At 38.8% G+C, this 22,384-nt stretch overlaps 1 protein-coding gene across 1 annotated transcript; it reads left to right on the top strand.

Moving 5' to 3' along the window:
* Positions 1-4,317: 4,317 nt before the first annotated feature.
* On the top strand, positions 4,318-5,229 carry LOC126080280 (olfactory receptor 10AG1-like). The gene has a single exon (XM_049891536.1). It carries the CDS (start codon positions 4,318-4,320, stop codon positions 5,227-5,229), a length of 912 nt encoding a protein of 303 aa, XP_049747493.1.
* The last annotated feature ends 17,155 nt before the right edge of the window (positions 5,230-22,384 follow it).

A 22,384-nucleotide genomic window follows, 5' to 3' on the forward strand; every position in this document is an offset into this window, starting at 1 on the left:
ATATCCTTTAGTATTTCTTGTAGCTTTGGTTTGGTTTTTGCAAATTCTCTAAACTTGTGTTTGTCTGTAAATATCTTAATTTCGCCTTCATATTTCAGAGAGAGTTTTGCTGGATATATCATCCTTGGCTGGCAGTTTTTCTCCTTCAGTGTTCTGTATATGTCGTCCCATTCCCTTCTTGCCTGCATGGTTTCTGCTGAGTAGTCAGAACATATTCTTATTGATTCTCCCTTGAAGGAAACCTTTCTTTTCTCCCGGCTGCTTTTAAAATTTTCTGTTTATCTTTGGTTTTGGTGAGTTTGATGATAATATGTCTTGGTGTTTTTCTTTTTGTATCAGTCTTAAATGGGGTTCGATGAGCATCTTGGATAGATATCCTTTCGTCTTTCATGATGTCAGGGAAGTTTTGTGTCAGGAGTTCTTCAACTATTTTCTCTGTGTTTTCTGTCCCCCCTCCCTGTTCTGGGACTCCAATCACCCGCAGGTTATCCTTCTTGATAGAGTCCCACATGATTCTTAGGGTTTCTTCATTTTTTTTTAATTCTTTTATCTGATTTTTTTTCAGCTATGTTGGTGTTGATTCCCTGGTCCTCCAGATGTCCCAGTCTGCATTCTAATTGCTCGAGTCTGCTCCTCTGACTTCCTAGTGCATTGTCTAATTCTGTTATTTTATTGTTAGTCTTTTGGATTTCTACATGTTGTCTCTCTATGGATTCTTGCAACTTATTAATTTTTCCAGTATGTTCTTGAATAATCTTTTTGAGTTCTTCAACAGTTTTATCAGTGCGTTCCTTGGCTTTTTCTGCAGTTATCCTAATTTCATTTGTGATATCATTAAGCATTCTGTAATTAGTTTTTTATATTCTGTATCTGATAATTCCAAGATTGTATGTTCATTTGGGAAAGATTTTGATTCTTTTGTTTGGGGGGGTTGGAGAAGCTGTCATGGTCTGCTTCTTTAAGTGGTTTGATATGGATTGTTGTCTCCGAGCCATCACTGGGAAACTAGTTTTTCCAGAAAATCCGCTAAAAAAAAAATGCAGTCAGGTCCCTATCAGAGTTCTCCCTCTGGCTCAGGCTATTCAGATGTTAATGAAGCCACCTGGAGAGGGTGGGGGAGGGAACAGAGAGATAGGAGAGTAGCACCTCAGAATATAGCCAGAGTTGCTTGTCTTGCTTGGAATGACTATTATATCTGAGATTCCTGCGGGCGCGTCGCCTATGTGTGCTGGCTGTGTGGAGATTGCCGCCGGGGGGTCTGGCCCGCTGGAGTCACGGTCAGATCCTCCGCTTCCAGCCCCACGCCCAGCATCAAGGCTCCCCTACTGGGACGGTGCACTCTCGACTCCAAAATCAGTAGCTGCCTCCTGGGGACTTCTCGTCCCTCCAGCCACGTGGCCGTGCCGCCTCCGCAAACCAGGTGGGCCCCCTCCCGGGGTTAGTTCAGATGGGTGGAGCTGCTCCCCGCACTTGTGCCGTGACCGAGTGTCCCGGCTGGGACGCTGTTCTCCCCGCTCCAATACCAGTCGCTGCCTCCCGGGGACTTCTCCTACCGGCTGCGTCCCACGCCGCCCGCACGACCCGGCTGGGCCCCTTCCCCGGGTTAGTTCAGGGGGGTGGAGCAACTCTCCGTGTTTATGCCGTACCTGCGTCCAGTCCAAATCCCTGTGGGACGGTTCCCCGGCTCGGACGCTGCTCTTTCTGCTCCAAGACCTGTCACTGCCTCCCAGGGACTTTTCCTACCGGCTGCGTCCCATGCCGCCCGCCCGTGGAACCGGCTAGTCCCCCTCCCGGGGTTAGTTCAGGGGGGTGGAGCAGCTCTCTGTGCTTGTGCCGTACCTGACTGGTACGCTGGCTCCAGGCTCTGGAAACAATCACTGCTTCCCCGTATTAGTTCGTTCTCCGTCTCTAAATCTGTGTTTGTTGTTCAGGGTTCGTAGATTGTTATGTATGTGATCGATTCACTTGTTTTTCCGTGTCTTTGTTGTAAGAGGGATCCGAAGTAGCATCTGCCTAGTCCTCCATCTTGGCTCCACCCCCTCCAGAGCAGTACAATTTTGAAAGGACCCTTTTTTTTTCTGAGCAACAGGTCTATAACAGTAGTCTTAAAATATTCAGTGAGCCATGTTGTAAACAGATGTGCTGTCATCAGGCTTTGTTGTTCCATTTATAGAGCACAGGAAAGTAGATTTAGCATAATTTTAAAGGGCTCTAGGATTTTTGGAATGGCAAATCAACCTAAAGTCAGCAGCTGCGTTATAACCTCCCAAGAGACTTAGTCCATCCTTTGAATCGTCAAAAAAAAAAAAAAAAAAGCCAGGCATTAATTTCTCTCTAGCTATGAAAGCCTGACTGGCATCATCTTCCAACATAAGGCTGTTTTGTCTCCATGGAAAATCTGTTGTTTCGTGTAGCCACCTTCATCAGTTATCTTCCGGATAACTTGCTGCAGTTTCTACATCAGCATTTGCTGTTTCATCTTGTATTTTTATGTTACAGAGATGGCTTCTTTCCTTAAACCTCGTTAGCCAACCTTTGCTAGCTTGAAAATTTTCTTCAGCAGCTTTCTCATCACTCTCAGCCTTCACAGAATTTAAAGAATTACGGCCTGTCTCTGGATTAGGCTTTGGCTTAAGGTAATGTTGTGGGTGGTTTGATCTTCTATTCAGGCCACTAAAATATCCTCCTTATCAGCAATATATGTCTATTTGACGTTCTCATTGTTCATGCGTACACTGGAGTAGAATTTTTTAATTTCCTTCTGCAACTTTTCCTTAGCATTCACAACATGGCTAACTGGTGCTAGACGCCTAGCTTTAGTTCTTTCTCAGATTTCAACATACCTTCCTTATTAACTTAATAATTTCTAACTTTTGATTTAAAGTAAGAGACCTGTGAGTCTTCCTTTCACTTGAACACTTAGAGGCCATTGTAACATTTTTAATAGGCTTAATTTCAATATTGTCATGTCTCAGGGAATAGGGAGGCCTGAGGAGAGGGAGACAGATGGGAGAATGGAGGGTTGGCGGAACAGTCAGAACACATGATGAAATTCACTGTCTTGTATGGGTGCAGTTTGTTACCCCAAACCTATTACCATAGTAACATCGAAGATCACTGATCACCGTAACAGATCTAAAATCACAAAAAAAAAAATTGAAATAATGCGAGATATACCCAAATATGACACAGAGGCACAAAGAGAGCACATGCTGTTGGAAAAATCGCACAGCTAGTGTTGCTGGATGCAGGGTTGTTACACGCTTTCAGTTTGTAAAAAAAAATGCAGTATCCACAAAGGGTCATAAAGCAAAGTACAATAAAACGAGGTATGCCTGCAAATCATGGAGATAGGAGTCAAACTCAAGTCCATTAAAAAAGGAAAATAGATACTGACTTGCAGTCACAAATCCTATGTGCAATTGGTCAAGTTATTCACACTTAATGAGTCTCAATACCCTTATAGCTAAGGAAAAGTGAGTTTAGAAACATTTATCTGAAGTGTTGCTTTTTGAGGAACAACAAAAATAAAGATGGGCATATGCACCCCCGTGAGTGTAACATATCAGCTAATATTTTTCCTTCTTCTGACCCATACACACACACATTGGTAAAAATACCCCCCACACTATCCCAGTTTTTCCAAGATGACTACAATTTATTGTTTGTATATGAATCAATGTACATAGGCTAATTACCCTGAATTAAATCCTCTTATCTTACCCACTTCATATCCTACCAAAAGATATTTGTTTTATTCTTCCATGTAAAATGAGATATTCCTTCAATTTTCTTTCTAAACTACCTACTATGAACCGTGTAATATGAACCTATATGCTTAAAATCATCAAGTGATAGGAGAATAAAGTGTTGGAATAGACAGTTGAAAAAGTATGTCGGAAGACAGTTTATGGTATAGTGTTTGAGAAAACGACTGAAAAAATGCATAGGGAAGTACAATAGGATTGTCAAGATGTGAAATTAATTTAAAGTGGGGCTAGATGTAAAAGCTGAGTTTCAATCTCCACCAGTTCCCAATTGTCCCACTGCCTTTGCTGAGTCAGGTATAGCTTGATCTATCCTGGGCTGTGCTCTGAAAGTGGAGTGAAATGATCTTAAAATAAATGTGAAGGGACTATTTACTCTGATTTAACAGGAAGATGTGGGACATAAATAAATAGTATCATTCTTAAAGTGCAAACAATTGTAGTAGTCATAAAATCCAACCCGGAGGACACCTCAATACAATTAACAGAAGAGACAAAGAGATATAAGAAGGTAAAGAAAAATGCACATGTAAATTTCCCTTTTCCACAGATGAGTCATCAAGAAAAACCACCAGGAGAAAATCTAACTGAACTGATTGAATTTGTTCTCTTGGGCTTTGCTGACATGCCCCATCTCCAGTGGTTTCTTTTTGGATTGTTTTTAATCATCTATATCATTATCCTGATGAGCAATGGCACCATATTTCTGATAACAAAAATGGATCCTGCTCTCCAGAGCCCTATGTATTTTTTCCTGGCAAATTTTTCCTTCTTGGAAATCTGCTATGTATCAACTACTCTCCCCAGATTGCTGATGAATCTTGGGACCCAGAGAAGAAGAATTTCCTTGGTTGCCTGTGCTACACAGATGTGCTTTGTCTTTGTGTTTGCAGTCACAGAGTGTTTGCTCCTGGCAGTGATGGCCTATGACTGCTATGTAGCCCTTTGCAACCCTCTTCAGTATCCTGTAGCCATGAACCGCAGGGTCTGTATCCAGTTGGTGACTTGCGCCTGGACCATTGGAATCCCAGTTCAGATAGGGCAGACATGTCAGATTTTCTCTCTGCCTTTTTGTGGATCTAACCTAATCAACCATTTCTTCTGTGATATTTTCCCAATGCTCAAGCTAGCTTGTGGGGACATATTTGTAAATGAGATGTTGGTCTACACAGTTGCTGTGTTATTTGGCATGGTTCCATTCCTGCTCATACTTGGCTCCTACAGTAAAATCATCTCCATCATCCTGAAGTTGCCATCAGCCTCAAGTCGAGCCAAAGCCTTCTCTACCTGCTTTTCTCATCTTATGGTTGTGGCATTATTCTTTGGATCAGCCATTATTACATACTTAAGACCCAATACCAGACATTCAGAGGGAACTGACAAAGTGCTTTCTCTTTTCTACACTATCCTAACTCCTATGTTTAATCCCATAATATATAGTCTAAGGAACAAAGATGCATAATGGCACTAAGAAAATTGCTATGTAAATAATTCACTTCGTTAAAGAAACAGTTAAATGTATAAGAATTGCTTTCTTACATATTTTTAATTCAATTTCAATAGATGTATAATTTTAACTATTCCTTGTGATATAGATTGGATTGTTTCCCCAAACATGTGAGCCAACTTGGCTAGGCCATGATTCCCAGTGTTGTGTGATTGTTCATTCAATCTCTTTTGAAATAAAAGAGACAAGTGAGCAGAGAGACTGGGGGAACTCTTATCACCAAGAATGAAGAATCAGGAGGGGAGTGCTACCTTTGGACCTGGGTCTCTGCACGGAGAAACAATTAGACCAGGGGAAGGTTGTTGACAAGGACTTTCTCCAGAGACAATAGAAAGAGAAAGCTTTCTTGAGCTGTCACCCTGAATTTGAACTTGTACCTCTTAGACTGTGAGAATAAGTTTCACTTTGTTAAGCTATACACTTGTGGTATTTTTGGTATAGTGGCACTGTATTACTAAGACATCTTGCATTTCCATACAGTGACAGTTATTTTCAAGTTAAAAATCACTTGTAATGTTGTCAGAGCTTTCTGTTCAAATTATATAAGTAACGTATGTATCAGCATATATACACGTGTCTGTCAGTTTGTCATACTGTGGGAGCTTCTGTGTTGCTGTGATGCTGGAAGCTATGCCACTGGTATTCAGATACCTGCAGGGTCACCCATGGAGGACAGGTTTCAGCTGAGCTTCCAGACTAAGACAGACTAGGAAGAAGGACCCGGCAGTCTACTTCTGAAAATCATTAGCCAGTGAAAACCTTATGAATAGCAGCAGAACATTGTCTGATATACTGCTGGAAGATAAGCCCCCCGGTTGGAAAGCACTGAATAGAAGACTGGGGAAGAGCTGCCTCCTCAAAGTAGAGTCGACCTTAATGACATGGATGGAGTAAAGCTTTTGGGACCTTCATTTGCTGATGTGGCACGACTCAAAATGAGAAGAAACAGCTGCAAACATCCATTAATAATCGAAACCTGGAATGTATGAAGTATGACTCTAGGAAAATTGGAAATCGTCATAAATGAAATGGAACACATAAACATCAATATTCTAGGCATTAATGAGCTGAAATGGACTGGTACTGGCCATTTTGAATTGGACAATCATATAGCCTACTATGCTGGGAATGACAACTCGAAGAGGAATGGTGTTGCATTCATTGTCAAAGAGAACGTTTCAAGATCTATCCTGAAGTACAACACTGTCAGTGATAGGATAATATCCATACACCTACTAGGAAGACCAGTTAATATGACTATTAATTAAATTTACACACCAACCACTTGGGCCGAAGATGAAGAAATAGAACATTTTTATCAGCTGCTGAAGTCTGAAATTGATCAGACATGCAATCAAGATGCATTGATAATTACTGGCAATTGGAATGTGAAAATTGGAAACAAAGAAGAAGGATCAGCCGTTGGAAAATATGGCCTTGGTAATAGAAACAATGCCGCAGATCGAATGATAGAATTTCACAAGACCAATGACTTCTTCATTGCAAATACCTTCTTTCACCAACATAAACGATGACTATACACATGGACCTCACCAAATGGAACACACAGAAATCAAATTGACTGCATCTGTGGAAAGAGACGATGGAAACCTCAATATCATCAGTCAGAACAAGGCCAGGGGCCAACTGTGGAACAGACCATCAATTGCTCATATGCAAGTTCACGCTGAAACTGAAGAAAATCAGAGCAAGTCCATGAAAGCCAAAATATGACCTTGAATATATCACACCTGAATTTAGAGACCGTCTCAAAAATAGATTTGATGCATTGAACACTAGTGACCGAAGATCAAACGAGTTGTGGAATGACATCAAGGACATCATATATGAAGACAGCAAGAGGTCACTGAAAAGACAGGAAAGAAAGAAAGACCAAGGTGGATGTCAGAGGAGACTCTGAAACTTGCTCTTGAGCATCAAACAGCTAAAATAAAAGGAAGAATTCATGAAGTAAAAGAACTGAACAGAAGATTTCAAAGGGCCTCTCGAGAAGACAAAGTAAAATATTATAATGACATGCGCAAATAGCTGGAGATGGAAAACCAAAAGGGATGAACATGCTCGATGTTTCTCAAGCTGAAAGAACTGAAGAAAAAATTCAAGCCTCGAGTCGCAATAGTGAAGGACTCTGTGGGAAAAATATTAATGATGCAAGAAACATCAAAAGAAGATGGAAGGAATACAGAGAGTCATTATACCAAAAAGAATTAGTCGATGTTCACCCATTTCAAGAGGTGGCATATGATGATACTGAAGGAAGAAGTTCAAGCTGCTCTGAAGGCATTGGTGAAAAACAAATCTCCAGGAATTGATGGAATATCAATTGAGATGTTTCAACAAACAGATGCAGTGCTGGAGGTGCTCACTCATCTATGCCACGAAATACGGAAGACAGCTTCCTGGCCAACTGACTGGAAGAGATCCCTATTTATGCCTATTCCTAAGAAAGGTGATCCAACTGAATGTGGAAATTATAGAACAATATCATTAATATTACACACAAGCAAAATTCTGCTCAAGATCATTCAAAAACGGCTGCAGCAGTATATCAACAGGGAACTGCCAGAAATTCAGGCTGGTTTCAGAATAGGGTATGGAACCAGGGATATCATTGCTGATGTCAGATGGATCCTTGCTGAAAACAAAGAATACAAGCAGGATGTTTACCTGTGTTTTATTGATTATGCAAAGGCATTTGACTGTGTGGATCATAACAAACTATGGATAACACTGGGAAGAATGGGAATTCCAGAACACTTAACTGTGCTCATGAGGAACCTTTACATAGATCAAAGAGGCAGTTGTTCAGACAGAACAAGAGGATACTGATTGGTTTAAAGTTAGGAAAGGTGTGCGTGAGGGTTGTATTCTTTCACCATACCTATTTAATCTGTATGCTGAACAAATAATCTGAGAAGCTGGACTATATGAAGAAGAATGGGGCATCAGGATTTGAGGAAGACTCATTAACAGCCTGAGTTATGCAGATGACACAACCTTGCTTGCTGAAAGTGAAGAGGACTTGAAGCACTTACTAATGAAGATCAAAGACCACAGCCTTCAGTATGGATTACACCTCAACATAAAGAAAACAAAAATCCTCACAAGTGGACCAATGAGCAACATCATGATAAACGGAGAAAATATTGAAGCTGTCGAGGATTTCATTTTACTTGGATCCACAATCAACAGCCATGGAAGCAGCAGTCAAGAAATCAAAAGACACATTGCATTGGGCAAATCTGCTGCAAAGGACCTCTTCAAAGTGTTGAAGAGCAAAGATGTCACCCTGAAGAATAAGCTGTGCCTGACCCAAGCCATGGTATTTTCAATCACATCATATGCATGTGAAAGCTGGACAATGAATAAGGAAGACCGAAGAAGAATTGACGCCTTTGAATTGTGGTGTTGGCAAAGAATATTGAATATGCCATGGACTGCCAAAAGAATGAACAAATCTGCCTTGGAAGAAGTACAACCAGAACGCTCCTTAGAAGCAAGGATGGCGAGACTGCGTCTTACATACTTTGGCCATGTTGTCAGGAGGGATCAATCCCTGGAGAAGGACATCATGCTTGGCAGAGTACAGGGTCAGCAGAAAAGAGGAAGACCCTCAAAAAGGTAGATTGACACAGTGGCTGCAACAATGAGCTCAAGCATAACAACGATTGTAAGCGTGGCGCAGGACCGGGCAATGTTTCGTTCTTTCGTGCATATGGTTGCTATGAGTCGAAACCTACTCGACGGCAACTAATAACAACAACAACAAAATGTATCAGCAGATAGCAAATTATTCCATTAGCAATTCTATCATTTCATTTTTCAATGTCCTCCCTCAATTAGAACTTTTGCTTGGGCTGATTTAATTTAGTCGTTTGTAATGTATAATCTGTCACTTATCCTAAACCATACCAGCCATTTCCATGAGTGTCCACACAGTTGTGGCACTCATTTTAAAATACCAGGTTTGCAATATACATGAATTAAAACTATGCATTGTTCCGTCAACATCCATGGGGGATTGGTTCCAGGACCCCAAAATACCAAAACATGTTCCTTATATAAAATAGCACAATATTTGTATATAATCTATACACGAACTCCTGTACAATTTTTAATCATCTGTAGATTACTTATAATACCTAATACAATGTAAATGCTATGTAAATAGTTGTTATAAAGTACTGTTTAGGCAATAGTAGCAAGACATGAGGCAATCAATGCTCAAACAAGTGCTGGAGAGAGAGACTGAGGATCTGTGAAATGGCAGGAGGCTACTGCTGGGTATGCCTACACATCATTTCATTTGCGAAGATTCTCGGTAGTGCTTGGCACAATATCAACACTAATAAGCTCAATGATAAACCTAGAGAGGCCTCTCTGAAGAAGTAACATTTGAACTGAGTCCTAAATAACTCGAAGTAGTAACTACGTAAAGAATATTCTAGAAAGATGAAAAAGCAATGGAAGACCCTTAAGGTTTACATTCTTAGAAGTCTAGAGAACTGATTGCCTGGGGAAAATATGTGTTAAGAGATGAGTTTGGAAATAAAGGTAGAGGCCAAGTTACGTAACACTTTTCAATTCCTGGGAAGACATTTGAATTATTTTAACTACGATGGAAATCCATAAAAGCGCTTAAGTTTTTTGTGGAGAACACTTTGAGCTTGAATCCACCAGCCCCTCCTTGGAGACCCTATGGGGCAGTTCTATTCCACCCTATAGCATTGCTATGAGCCAGAATCAACTCAATGGCAAGGAATTTGTTTTTACTTATTAATTTATTTTTAATAGAGAACACTTAAGAAATAATTAAAAATGCAAATTCCATAGAAAAATAATGTATAGCCTGGTGGAAGCAGTAACGAATCTTTGAAGTGTTTAAATCACTTAAAATTTTAAGCTCAGCCTTGAAACAAGAATCAGATGAGACAGGAAACCTATTAAGTAGCAATCTACTGCATTCAATGACGGTGTTGGATTTTATGTCTGTATACAAATATATAAACTCATAACATTGCTGTCGAGTTGATTCTGACTCATAGTGGCCCTACAGAACAGACTAGAACTGCCCCATAGAGTTCCCAAGGAGCACCTGGTGGATTCAAACTGCTGAACTTTGGTTAGCAGCCATAGAACTTAACCACTACGCCCCTGGGGCCACGAGGGTTTCCATATACCTGTATGTATAGTGGTCTGTTGGTATCTGCAGGGGTTTCCAGGACCCTGTTTGACAGAAAAACCTGAGGATATTCAAGCCCATTAAATAAATTGGCAGAGTATTTTGGTTTATTTGTATATCACATAGGTACTTCCTCCCATATACTTTAATTCAATTCTAGATTACTTACAATTACTTACAGTGCCTAATACAATGTAAATAATTGTTATGCATTACTGTATCGTTTAGGGAATACTGTGGAAACAAGACGCGAACAACGCTCAGACCTCATGTGCTAGAGAGGGGCTGAGGACCTGTGAAACTGTGGGAGGCTACATCGAGGAATGCCTACACATCAATTCATTTGTTTGGATTCAGCGTGGCGCTCAGAGTGCGCCCATTTCAAGTTTTGCTTTTGAAACTTTCTTATTTTTTTCTTTTCCTAATACTGCTGATCTCGGTTAAAACTGTGGATGTGAAACGTGCAGATACGGCCAGCCAACTGTATATGCGTATATATATATGTACGTATATATATGTAATAAATATGTACTTTATAATATTAACTTCACATGGTAATTATATATGATGTTTGATTCTATATGTACCTATGTGCAATCTCTGTGTATATATATGTCTGTGTGTGTATATATGAGCCCTATTAGTACAGTGGTTAAAGCACTCTGGGGCTAACAAAAAAAGTTCAGCAGTTCGAACCCACCAGCCATTCTGCAGGAATATGACGTAGCAATCTGCTTTTGTAAAAATTTATAGCCTTGGAAATCATATGGGCAAGTTCTACTTAGTCCTGCAGAGTTTCTATGAGTTGGAATTGACTAGATGGCTGTCCTCTTGATTTTGGAGATTTCCTGGGAAAAAAGGAAATTCCAGAGGAATTAATTGTGCTCATGAGGAGCCTACTGACAGCCAAAGAGGCTATGGTTCAAAGAGAACTAGGGTATACTGCGTAACTCAAAGTCAGTAAAGTTGTATGTCATCATGCTTATTCAATCTGTATAATGAGCAAGTTACTTGAAAAGCTGGACTATATGAAGAAGAATGTGGGAACAGGTTTGAAAGTACTCATTAACAGACTGCAATATGCAGGTTACACAACCGGGCTCTGAAAGTGAAGAGGACCTGAAGCACTTACTAAAGATCCATCAAACACTACAATCTTTAGTATGGATGGCACATCAACATAAAACAAAAATCCTTAAACTGGACTAATAAGCAACAATGTGATAAACAGAGAAAAGTTGAAAGCTGTCAAGGATTTCATTTTACTTGGATCCACAGTCAATATCCGTGTAAGCAGCAGTAAAGAAATCAAACCTCATACTACTGGATTGGGCTAATCTGCCGAAAAAGGCCTCTTTAAGGCGATGAGAAGCAAAGATGACACTTTGAGGGTACCTACATGTATGGAAACCCTGGTGGCATAGTGATTAAATATTCAGCTGCTAACCAAAAGGCTGGCATTTGGAATCCACAAGGCATTCCTTAGAAACCCTGTGGGGCAGTTCTAATGCTCTCAAATAAGTTTATAGATTAAAACAAAACAAAACAGAAACACAGAGTTTCATAATTTTTCCTACTTCATATATGTGCAAGGATTTTAACTCACTACCCGTGTTCTGGATGCCGGGTGAAGCAGTGGTTAGGAGCTATGGCTGCTAATGAAAAGGTCAGCAGTTTGAATCCGCCAGCCACTACTGGGAAAACCTACAGGGCGGTTCTACTCTGTCCTGTAGGGTCATTATGGATCAGAATTGGCTTGACTGCAACACATTTTGGGGGGGGGCGGTTTACCCGTGTTCTATTTGTAGACCTGAGTTTGATCTAGGCCTTCACCACTTAAGTTTTTGTTTGACTTGGAAAATTATTTAAACCTTCAATGTAACTTTTTTATATTTGACTGAAAATAAATATGAACTTTCCAGTTTATTTGAGAATTAATCTATTTTAAAGAGTAGGAGTTCTTTGGATTTAGTTTATCATATGAGATTCTTATACTCTGTAATAGTGATGACATTTGTGGCTAAGGAATTTCCTTAATATTTTCCCTTATCTACAGCCTTAGGAACAAAGATATTGTGGAGACAATTAGGAAATTAATTAATCATCAACAAACTGCTTTCACACTAAATGAAATCCAAATAAGTTTTTCTTCATTTATGCCTATTTCCAAACACTTTTCACATAACTTTTCACTCTTTCTTGAGTGTGGTCTAAGTCAATTGTTGTTATCATTGGCGTTAGCTGCCATCGAGTCACAGCCCAAGTAAAGGCAAATCCATGTGTTACAGAGTGGAGCTGGGCTCCATAGGGTTTTATCAGCCATAATCTTTACAGAAGCAGATAGCCAGGCCTTATCTGCAGAGCCACTGGATGGGTTCAATCTGCCAACCTTTCTTCTAGCAGCCGATTACAAACCACTTAAGCTCTCTAGGTTTCTTCTTAAATCAATTAAACACTGCCTATCCAATTATTTTGAATCTTTTGCATGCTTTACAATCATTTATGGCTTAATGTAGAAATGATGCATTCAGATTCACTTGCTGTCAGGTGGTGTCAGAAAAATGTTTTTAAAAACCTCCCTTGGACAATATTTCATTCAGGATGGAGAAGTAGAGGTCTATATTTAGGGACTCAGTACTTTTATTATTGTTCGACTTTAAGTTGTGGTAATAATAGAAGAACTGCAAACACAGAACACAACTGCCTTTACTGTATACTCACAACTATTGCTTTTGATTCAGAAAATTTATAAAGCAAAATTTTTTACTTCCCTTCAACAACTTTATTTTGTTTCAAGTAATGGAAAATTTGAGGTTTGAATTATGGAAATGTTATCAGATTCTTAAGGAGGAAAATGTTAAAAAAGATTAGCTACTGTCCATATATACATCCTCAACTAAGTGTTGAAAACAACACTGTATTTCAAGAAAAGTTCAGTTGACTTCAAGTCTTGTATCCAAAATAATTTTCCAAGAGGTAATCAGAGAGAATTTTCCACACCTGAACACAGAATCAAGCTATAGGAAGCTTCACCAACCCCATTCAGGAAAGACTCGCACTACCTGACCTCAGAACCTACTATACAGCTACAATAGTCAAAATGGCCTTGTACTGGTACAATGACAGACACATTGACCAATGGAACAGAATTGAGAACCCAGATGTAAATCCATCCACCTATGGTCACCTGATCTTTGACAAGGGCCCAAAGTCCATCTAATGGGGAAAAGACAGTCTTTTTAATAAATGATGCTGGCAAAACTGGATGTCCATCTGCAAAAAAATGAAACAGGACCCATATCTCACACCATATACAAAAACTATCTCAAAATGAGTCAAAGACTTAAATAGAAAGCCATAAACCATGAAGTTCATAGAAGAAAAAATAGGATCAAGGCTAAAGGCCCTAGTACATGGCGTTAAGAGTATACAAACCACAACCAACAACACACAAGCTCCAGAGAATAAGCTAGATAATTGAGATCTTCTAAAAATTAAACAGTTAAACACTCATCAAAAGACTTCACCAAAAGAGGAAAAAAGAGAACCTACAGGCTGGGAAATAATTTCTGGCTATTACAAATCAGACAAAAGTCTAATCCCTAAAATCTACAAGAAAATCCAACACCTCTACAACAAAAAGACAAATCAGTTAAAAAATGAGCAAAGGAAATGAACAGACACTTCATCAAAGAACACATTCAAGAAGCCAACAGACACATGAGGGAATGGTCATTATCTGTACCCATTAGGGAAATGCAAATCAAAATCACAATGAGATACCATCTCACCCCAGCATTACTAGCACAGATCAATTAAGCAGGAAATAACAAATGTTGGAGAGGCTACAGGGAGATTGGAACTATTATGCACTGCTGGTAGGAATACAAAATGATACAACCATTTTGGAAAATGATGACGCTTCCTTAGAAAGCTAGGAATAGAAATACCATATGACTTAGTAATCCCACTCCTAGGAATATATCCTAGAGAAATAAGGGTCGTCACATGAACAGATATATGTACACCCATGTTCATTGCAGCATTATTCACAATAGCAAACAGACGGAATCAAACTAGATGTCCAACAACAGATACACGCATAAACTGTGCTACATACACACAATGTAGTATTATGAAATGTTAAATAACAATGATGAATCTATGAAGCCTCTCATAACATGGATGAACCTGGAGGGCATTATGCTGAGTGAAATAAGTCAATCACAAAAGGACAAACATTGTTTGAGACCACTGCTGTAAATACTTATGAAAAGGTTTACATACAAAAAGAAAGCATCTTTGATAGTTACGAGGGAGAGGAGAGGTGGGGATGTAAAAACACTTAATAGACAATAGATAAGTGGTAACCTTTGTGAAGTGTAAGACAGTACACAATACTGAGGAAGCTAGAACAACCTGTACAAGGCAAGGTCATGGTGGCTCCACAGACATATCCAATCTCCCTGAGGGACCTAATTTCTGGACTGAGGGCTGCGGGAACCATGATCTCGGAGAATATCTAGCTCAACTGGCAAAACATGGTTTATAAGGAATATGTTCTACATTTTACTTTGGTGAGTAGGGTCTGGGGTCTTAAAATCCTATGAGCGGCCATCTAGGATACTCCACTGGTCTCACCCCTTTGGGAGCAAGGAAGAATGAGGAAAACTAAAGACATAAGTAAAATATTAGTCCAAAAGACTAAGGGACCACAACTACCACAGCTTCCACCAGACTGAGTCTAGAACAATGAGATGGTGCCCGGCTACCACCACTGACTGCCATGACAGGGATCACAAAAGAGGGTCCCAGACAGAGATGGAGAAAAATGTAGAACAATGTTTTAACTCAAAAAGAAAGACCAGACTTGGTGGCCTGACAGATACTGGACAAACCCTGAGAATATGGCTCGGGGACACACTTTCAGCTCAGTAATGCGGTCACCCTTGAGGTTCACCCTTCAGCCAAAGATTGCACAGGCCCATGGAACAAAAGAAGACTAAAAGGGTGCACCAGCCCTGGGGCAGGGACTGGAAGGCAGGAAGGAACAGGAAAGCTGGTAATAGGGAACCCAGGGCTGAGTAGGGAGAGTGATGACATGTCTTGGGGTTGTTATCAATGTCATAGCACAATGTGTGTACTAACTGTTTGATGAGAAACTCATTTGTTCTGTAAACCTTCATGTAAAGTACAATTAAAATAAAAGTGAGGGGGAAATCAACGCATTATGAAAGTAACAGAAGCTTTGGGAATTTGCCACATCCAGAGAAGCTTCCCAAGTTTTAATCAAGTGAGAACTCCAAATGGAAAGGAAAGAGCATTAAATAAATATGTTTATCTATACAAGAGACAAAATAAATAAATAATAAGACAGAGGAAGAAAGATCTCCAAAAATGCAATAACGGGGCATTTACAAGGACCAAGTATGTGATATTTTCAAGGAATAAATACAATAATTAAATAACTCAAAAAATACTACATTAAGTTTCAAAGAAATAAGCACAAAGTAACCTTATCAAATATAGGTTGAATATTGATGTTAATGAAGATATACCAACAGAAACGAGGGAGGGAGGAGCATATTAGGAATAGGTTTATTTTGTTAAGGCTGTATGTTAGCTGTTGCTCATATTTTAAACGTTGTTGCAATTGTAAGTGGTTTAATGCTGAAGATTATTCAAAAGTGGCTGTAGCAGAATAACGACAGGGAACTGCCAGACATTCAGGCCAGTTTCAGAAGAGGGCGTGGAGCCAGGGATATCATTGCTGATGATAGATGGATCCTGGCCGAAAGCAGAGAATACCAGAAGGATGTTTACCTGAATTTTATTGACTATGCAAAGGCATTCGACTGTGTGGACCATAACAAATTATGGATAACATTGCAAAGAATGGGAATTCCAGAACACTTAATTGTATTTATGAGGAACCTTTACATAGATCAAGATGCAGTTGTTCAGATGGAACAAGGGGATACTGATTGGTTTAAAGTCAGAAAAGTTGTCCGTCGGGGTTGTATCGTTTCACCATACCCATTCAATCTACATGCAGAGCAAATAATCCAAGAAGCTGGACTGTACAAAGATGGGGGCATAGGATTGGAGGAAGACTCATTAACAACCTGCATTATGCAGCTGATACAATCTTGTTTGCTGAAAGTGAAAAGGACTTGAAGGGCTTACTAATGAAGATCAAAGACCACAGCCTTCAGTATGGATTGCACCTCAACATAAAGAAAAGAAAAAATCCTCACAAGTGGGCCAAAGAGTAACATCATGATAAATGGAGAAAAGATTGATGCTGTCAAGGATTTCATTTTACTTGGATCTGTAATCAACAGCCATGGAAGCAGCAGTCACAAAATCAAACAATGCATTGCATTGGGTAAATCTCCTGCAAAGGACCTCTTTAAAGTGTTGAAAAGCAAAGATATTACCTTGAAGGATAAGGTGCACCTGACCCAAGCTATGTGTTTTTCTTTGCATCATATGCATGTGAAAGCTGGACAGTGAATAAGGAAGACTGAAGAAGAATTGATGCCTTTGAATTGTGGTGTTGGTGAAAAATATTGAATAAACCATGGACTGCCATAAGAATGAACAAATCTGTCTTGGAAGAAGTACAGCCAGAATGATCCTTAGAAGTAAGGTTGGTGAGACTGAGTTTTACATACTTTAGACATGTTGTCAGGAGGGATCAGTCCCTGGAGAAGGATATCATGCTTGGCAAAGCACAGGGTCAGCGGAAAAGAGGAAGACCCTCAATGAGGTGGATTGACACAGTGGGTGCAGCAACCAGCTCAAGCATAACAACAATTGTGAGGGTGGTGCAGGACCGGGCAGTGTTTTGTTCTGTTGTGCATGGGGTCGCAATGATTCGGAACCTACTCAATTGCACCTAACAACAACAACATGGTCTATTCTGGAAAATAATCCATATGCGCTGGAGAAGAATGTGCATTGTTCCGATCCTGGGTGGAGTGTTCTATATATGCCCATTAGGTCCAATTGGTTTACTGTTTTATTTAAGTTCTTAGTGTCCTTAGTGATGTTCTTTCAGATGTTCTGTCTATAATCAACCCTACTATTATTGTGGAGTGGCCTATTTTCCTTTTCCAGTCAGTATTTGTTTCATGTGTATTGGTGTATTGCTATTAACTATATATATATTTATAATTGTTATGTCTTCTTGTTGAACTGACCCTTTCATTATTTTGTAATATCATTTTGTCCACATGCTAGGACAAAATAAGTCTCAACAAATTTTAGCAAAAAATTGAAATCATACAAAGCATCTCCTCTGACTATGACAATATGAAGCTAGAAAACAACAACAGAAAAAGGGAGAGTGAAAAAAAAAAGTAAAAACTAAATAACACAGTACTAAAAATTATTGGGCCATAGAAGAAATCATAAATGAAATTACAAAATTCCTAGAATCAAATGAAAATAAAAACACAATATATCAAAATTTTTGTTATGCAACAAAAACCATACTTCGCAGGAAATTCATACCAATAAATTCCTATATTTAAATAAAAAGAAAGGTCCAAAATCATTAACTTAAATGGACAACTTTAACAAATGGAAAAGAGAGAGCAAATGAAGCCTAAAGCTAAGAGGAAACACCAGGAATAATAAAGATCACAGCAGAAATAAACTAAATAGAAAATAGAAAGAATAATAATAAAAAAAAAAAAAACAGAAATTGTTTCTTGAACGGATCGATAAAATAGAAAAAAACACTAGCTAGATTGAAAAGGGGGTAAAACAACAAACAAACAGAAGAGAAAAGGTAGAAAAACCAAATTCAAAAATGAAATTGATACATAGCAATCTATCCCACAGAGGTGAAGATGATCCTAAGTGGTATGAGAAATTGTAGCCCAACAAATCTGAAAACCTAGATGATATGGACAGATTCCTAGAAACACACTACCAACACAAACTAACACAAACAGAAGTAGAATATTTACAGAATCCGATTACAAAGGAAGAAGTTGAAGACATCATCAAAACACTACCAACAACAGCAAAAAGAGGAGGAGCAGATGGCTACACTGGATAATTCTACCAAATATTCAGAGAAGAGTTAACACCAATCCTACTCAATCACTTCGAAAACACAAAAGAGAGGGATACCTCAAGCCCTTTCTATGAAGCCAGCATAATGCTGATGCCTAAACCAGGCAAAGACATTAAGAAAAAAAGAAAATTACAAACCAATATCCCTTATGAACATAGATGCCAACACTTTCAATTAAATGCTAACCAACAGACTTCAGCCACATATAAAACAATCATATACCATAATCAAGTGGATTCATACCAAGATTACAAGGGTGATTCGAATTTAGAAAACCATTTAATCCATTACATAATAGAAGAATGACATGATCCTATCAGTTGATGCAGAAAATGCATTCAATAAAATTCAGCACCCTCTCCGGATAAAAACCCTCAGTAAAATAGGTATAGAAGGGAAATTTCTCAATATGATTAAGAGCATTTATGGAAAACGAATAGTCGACATTACACTCAACTGAGAAAGGCTGAGAGCCTTCTCTTTCAGAACAGGACCAAGACAAAGACGCCCATTATCACTGCTCGTATTCAACAGTGAACTGGAAGTACCAGCCATAGAAAAAGAATAGAAAGAGAAATAAAAGGTATCCAGGTCAGAAAGGAAGATTGAGAGCTACCTATATTTGCAGATGACATGATCCTATACATAGAAAACTATTCCATGAGAAAACTGCCACAACTAATGGGAGAATTTAGCAACTTTGCACGATACAAGATCAACACATAAAAATCAGTTGCTTTCCTCTACACTAACAAAGGTGGCTCCAAAAAAGAAATCGAGCAAACGATTCCATTTGCCATAAACCCCAAGATGACAAATTACCTAGGAATTAACCTAACCAGGGACATAAAAGATTATACAATGAAAATTATAAAACAGTACTACAAGAGACTAAAAGAAATTTACAAAAATGGAAATACACCCAGTGCTAATGTAATGTTGGATTTAATATAGTGGAAATGTCAATTCTATCGAAAGCAATCTTCAGATATGTTACAAACCCAATTTAAACCCCAACAACATTTTTTTTAATGAAATGGGATAACTAATGACCAACATCATACGGAAAGGAAAGAAACCCCTGATGGACAAAGCAATATCGAAAAGAAAGAACAAAGCAGGAGGCCTCACACTTCTCAATGTTAAAACACACTTTGCAGCCACTATAATCAAAACAGCGTAGTATGTGTTCAATGATAGAAACACAGAGCAGTGGAATAGAACTGAGGACTTAGAATTAAACTCAGCCATCTACGGAAAACTGACTTTCAACAAGGGGAGAAAATCAATTCAGTGGGGCAGAAACAGTCTCCTTAATGAATGGTGCTGACAAGTCTGCATATTCACCTGCAGAAAATTGAAAATGGATGCATACTTCACACCATACACAAAAAACTAGCTCAGAATGGGTCAAAGACCTAAATGATAACCTTATAATAATGAAATTTTGTGGAAGAACACATAGGTGGAAAACTGTGGGACCTACGCTTTTATAAAAACAGAATAACAAACATAACAACAAATGCACACACACACACACAACGAACAAAATAGATAAATGGTACCTCATAAAAATTAAAAACATGTACTTTATTAAGAGAGTGAATAGAGAGCTGACAGATGGCAAAAAAAAAATCTTCAGAAATGACTTTTCTGATAAGGGTTTAACTTCTAAAATCTGTAGAAAGTTGCGACAAGTCATCCACAGAAAGACAAGCAACACATTCACAAATTGGGCAAAGGAGATGAGCAGAAGGTTCACCAAAGAGTTCACCCAAGCAGGTAAAAAACATGAGAGAAGATATTCACATTAGATGTTAGAGACATGCAACTCAAAAGTGCAATGAGATAAGATTTTCTCCAACTAAAATGGTGCTGATTGAAAAAAAAAAAATGGGTAACAAGTAACAAATATTGGAACTCACAGGGAAATTGGAACCCATATCCATAGCTGATGGGAATGTAAACTGGTACACTCACTATGGAAAATGGTATGGCCCTTTCTCAAAAATGTAGAAATAGAGCTACCCTATGATCCAGCAATCCCACTCCTAGGAACATACCCTACACCCTTTGCAGTGTAGTCCCTTCCAACACAAAGCTACTCAATGAGACAGAGTAGAACTGCCCCATAAGGTTTCTAAGGAAAGGCTGGTGAATTCCAACTGCTAGCTTTTTCATTAGCAGCTGAGATCTTAACTACCACACTACCAGGGCTCCAGGTATATACCCTAGAGACCTAAAATAATGACGTGAACAGATATATGCACACCTATGTTCATTGCTGCTTTATTTGCAATAGCAAATAAATGGAAACAACAGAAGTGCCCATGAACAGATGAATGGATAAGCAAATTTTAGTATATACAAACAATGGAATACTGTACAACCGTAGAGAAAAAAAAAGATGAGACCACAAAACATAATATAACATGGATGGACCTAGAGGGCATAATGCTAAGTGAGCATAGTCAAGCATATAAGGACAAATATTGTATGATTTTTTTGGGGTTTTTGTACCTCTTTTAAAGAACACAAGAATAAATATATTCTCATTGATGTTCATTGGTGGTAACCAGGGGTAAATGGTAAGTATATCTTAGATCTAAGAGAATTGTAAATCATTTTTGGTGATGGGAAAACCAACACCGAATGTTGATGTAGTGAGCACAACACAACCAAATTAGAAACAAATGTTTGAACACATATGGAGGGGAATAGTCATATTGGCATATGGGTAGGTACAAGTGTGCACGTAGGTGAGAGAAGGCAGAAGAATCTATTAAAAAAAAATGTCTTCGAGTCGATTCTGATACAGAGTGACCCGAAAGGACAGAGTAGAACTGTCCTATAGGGTTTCCAAGGAATGGCGAATGAATTATAGCTGCCAACCTTTTGGTTAGCAGTCTGAGCTCTTAACTGTTACTCCACCATGGCTCCAGAGGTATGTATAAGTCCAAATACGTGAGTATAGGCACATATGTTCATTGGAGAATACAAATACAGATACTCTATAGCTATAACCAAACTCCTTCCAAGACTGGTTTTCTGAATTTTAAAAGCTTAGGACCACAGTCTTACAGGACAACGCAGTAAACTGGTATAACATAGCTCACAACAATCATGATCTGCATCCTAGTGAAGGGAGTAGTACCTGCGGTCTTAACAAAAACTTGCAAGCAATATTATAAGGCACGATTAAGAGTCTCTACACACCAGGAGTAAGAAAGTAACCAAAACCTCAGAGAAGAAACAAGTCTATATGGGCCACAACCTCATCTATCCCAATACCAGAAGTATTAAATGGTTCTTGGGTCACAATCGATGGTTTTGGATAGAATGAGATTAAAATGTGGTGCAGAACTCTATTCTTATTTAGAAAGAAAAAGAAAAAGTCAGGCAAACTGAAATAGTAGAGAATGGACTCCCTGAGACTGTCACCCTAAGACACCCTTTCAACCTAGAGCCAAGCCTATCCCCTGAGATTAGCTTTTAGCAAAAAAAGTAGAGTGGCACACACAATAAAAGATGTTACTTGTAAGATTGTTGCTCTGTTTAAAAACCACCAGTATGAGACCACAAGTTTAACAATTACACAGAAGCAAAGATGTGAAGCTAAAGGGGCAGGGAAAGTAGACTACTGGAAATGGAACCAACAGAACACAAAAACAATGTTGACATATTATTGTGATAAATGTAACTAATGTCACTGAACAATTTGTGTGGAAATTGTCAAATAGAAACCTAACTTGCTGTGTAAAATTTCTCCAAAAACCCAATAAAATATCATTTAAAATATATATATATTGCAAATCAAT

This window comes from Elephas maximus, chromosome 7, assembly GCF_024166365.1.
Source record: "Elephas maximus indicus isolate mEleMax1 chromosome 7, mEleMax1 primary haplotype, whole genome shotgun sequence".
In the NCBI taxonomy this organism is placed as follows: domain Eukaryota; kingdom Metazoa; phylum Chordata; class Mammalia; order Proboscidea; family Elephantidae; genus Elephas; species Elephas maximus.

What these genes read in the sequence shown, in the direction of transcription:
- LOC126080280 (XM_049891536.1), top strand. Translation starts at nt 4,318, where the DNA reads ATGAGTCATCAAGAAAAACCACCAGGAGAAAATCTAACTGAACTGATT.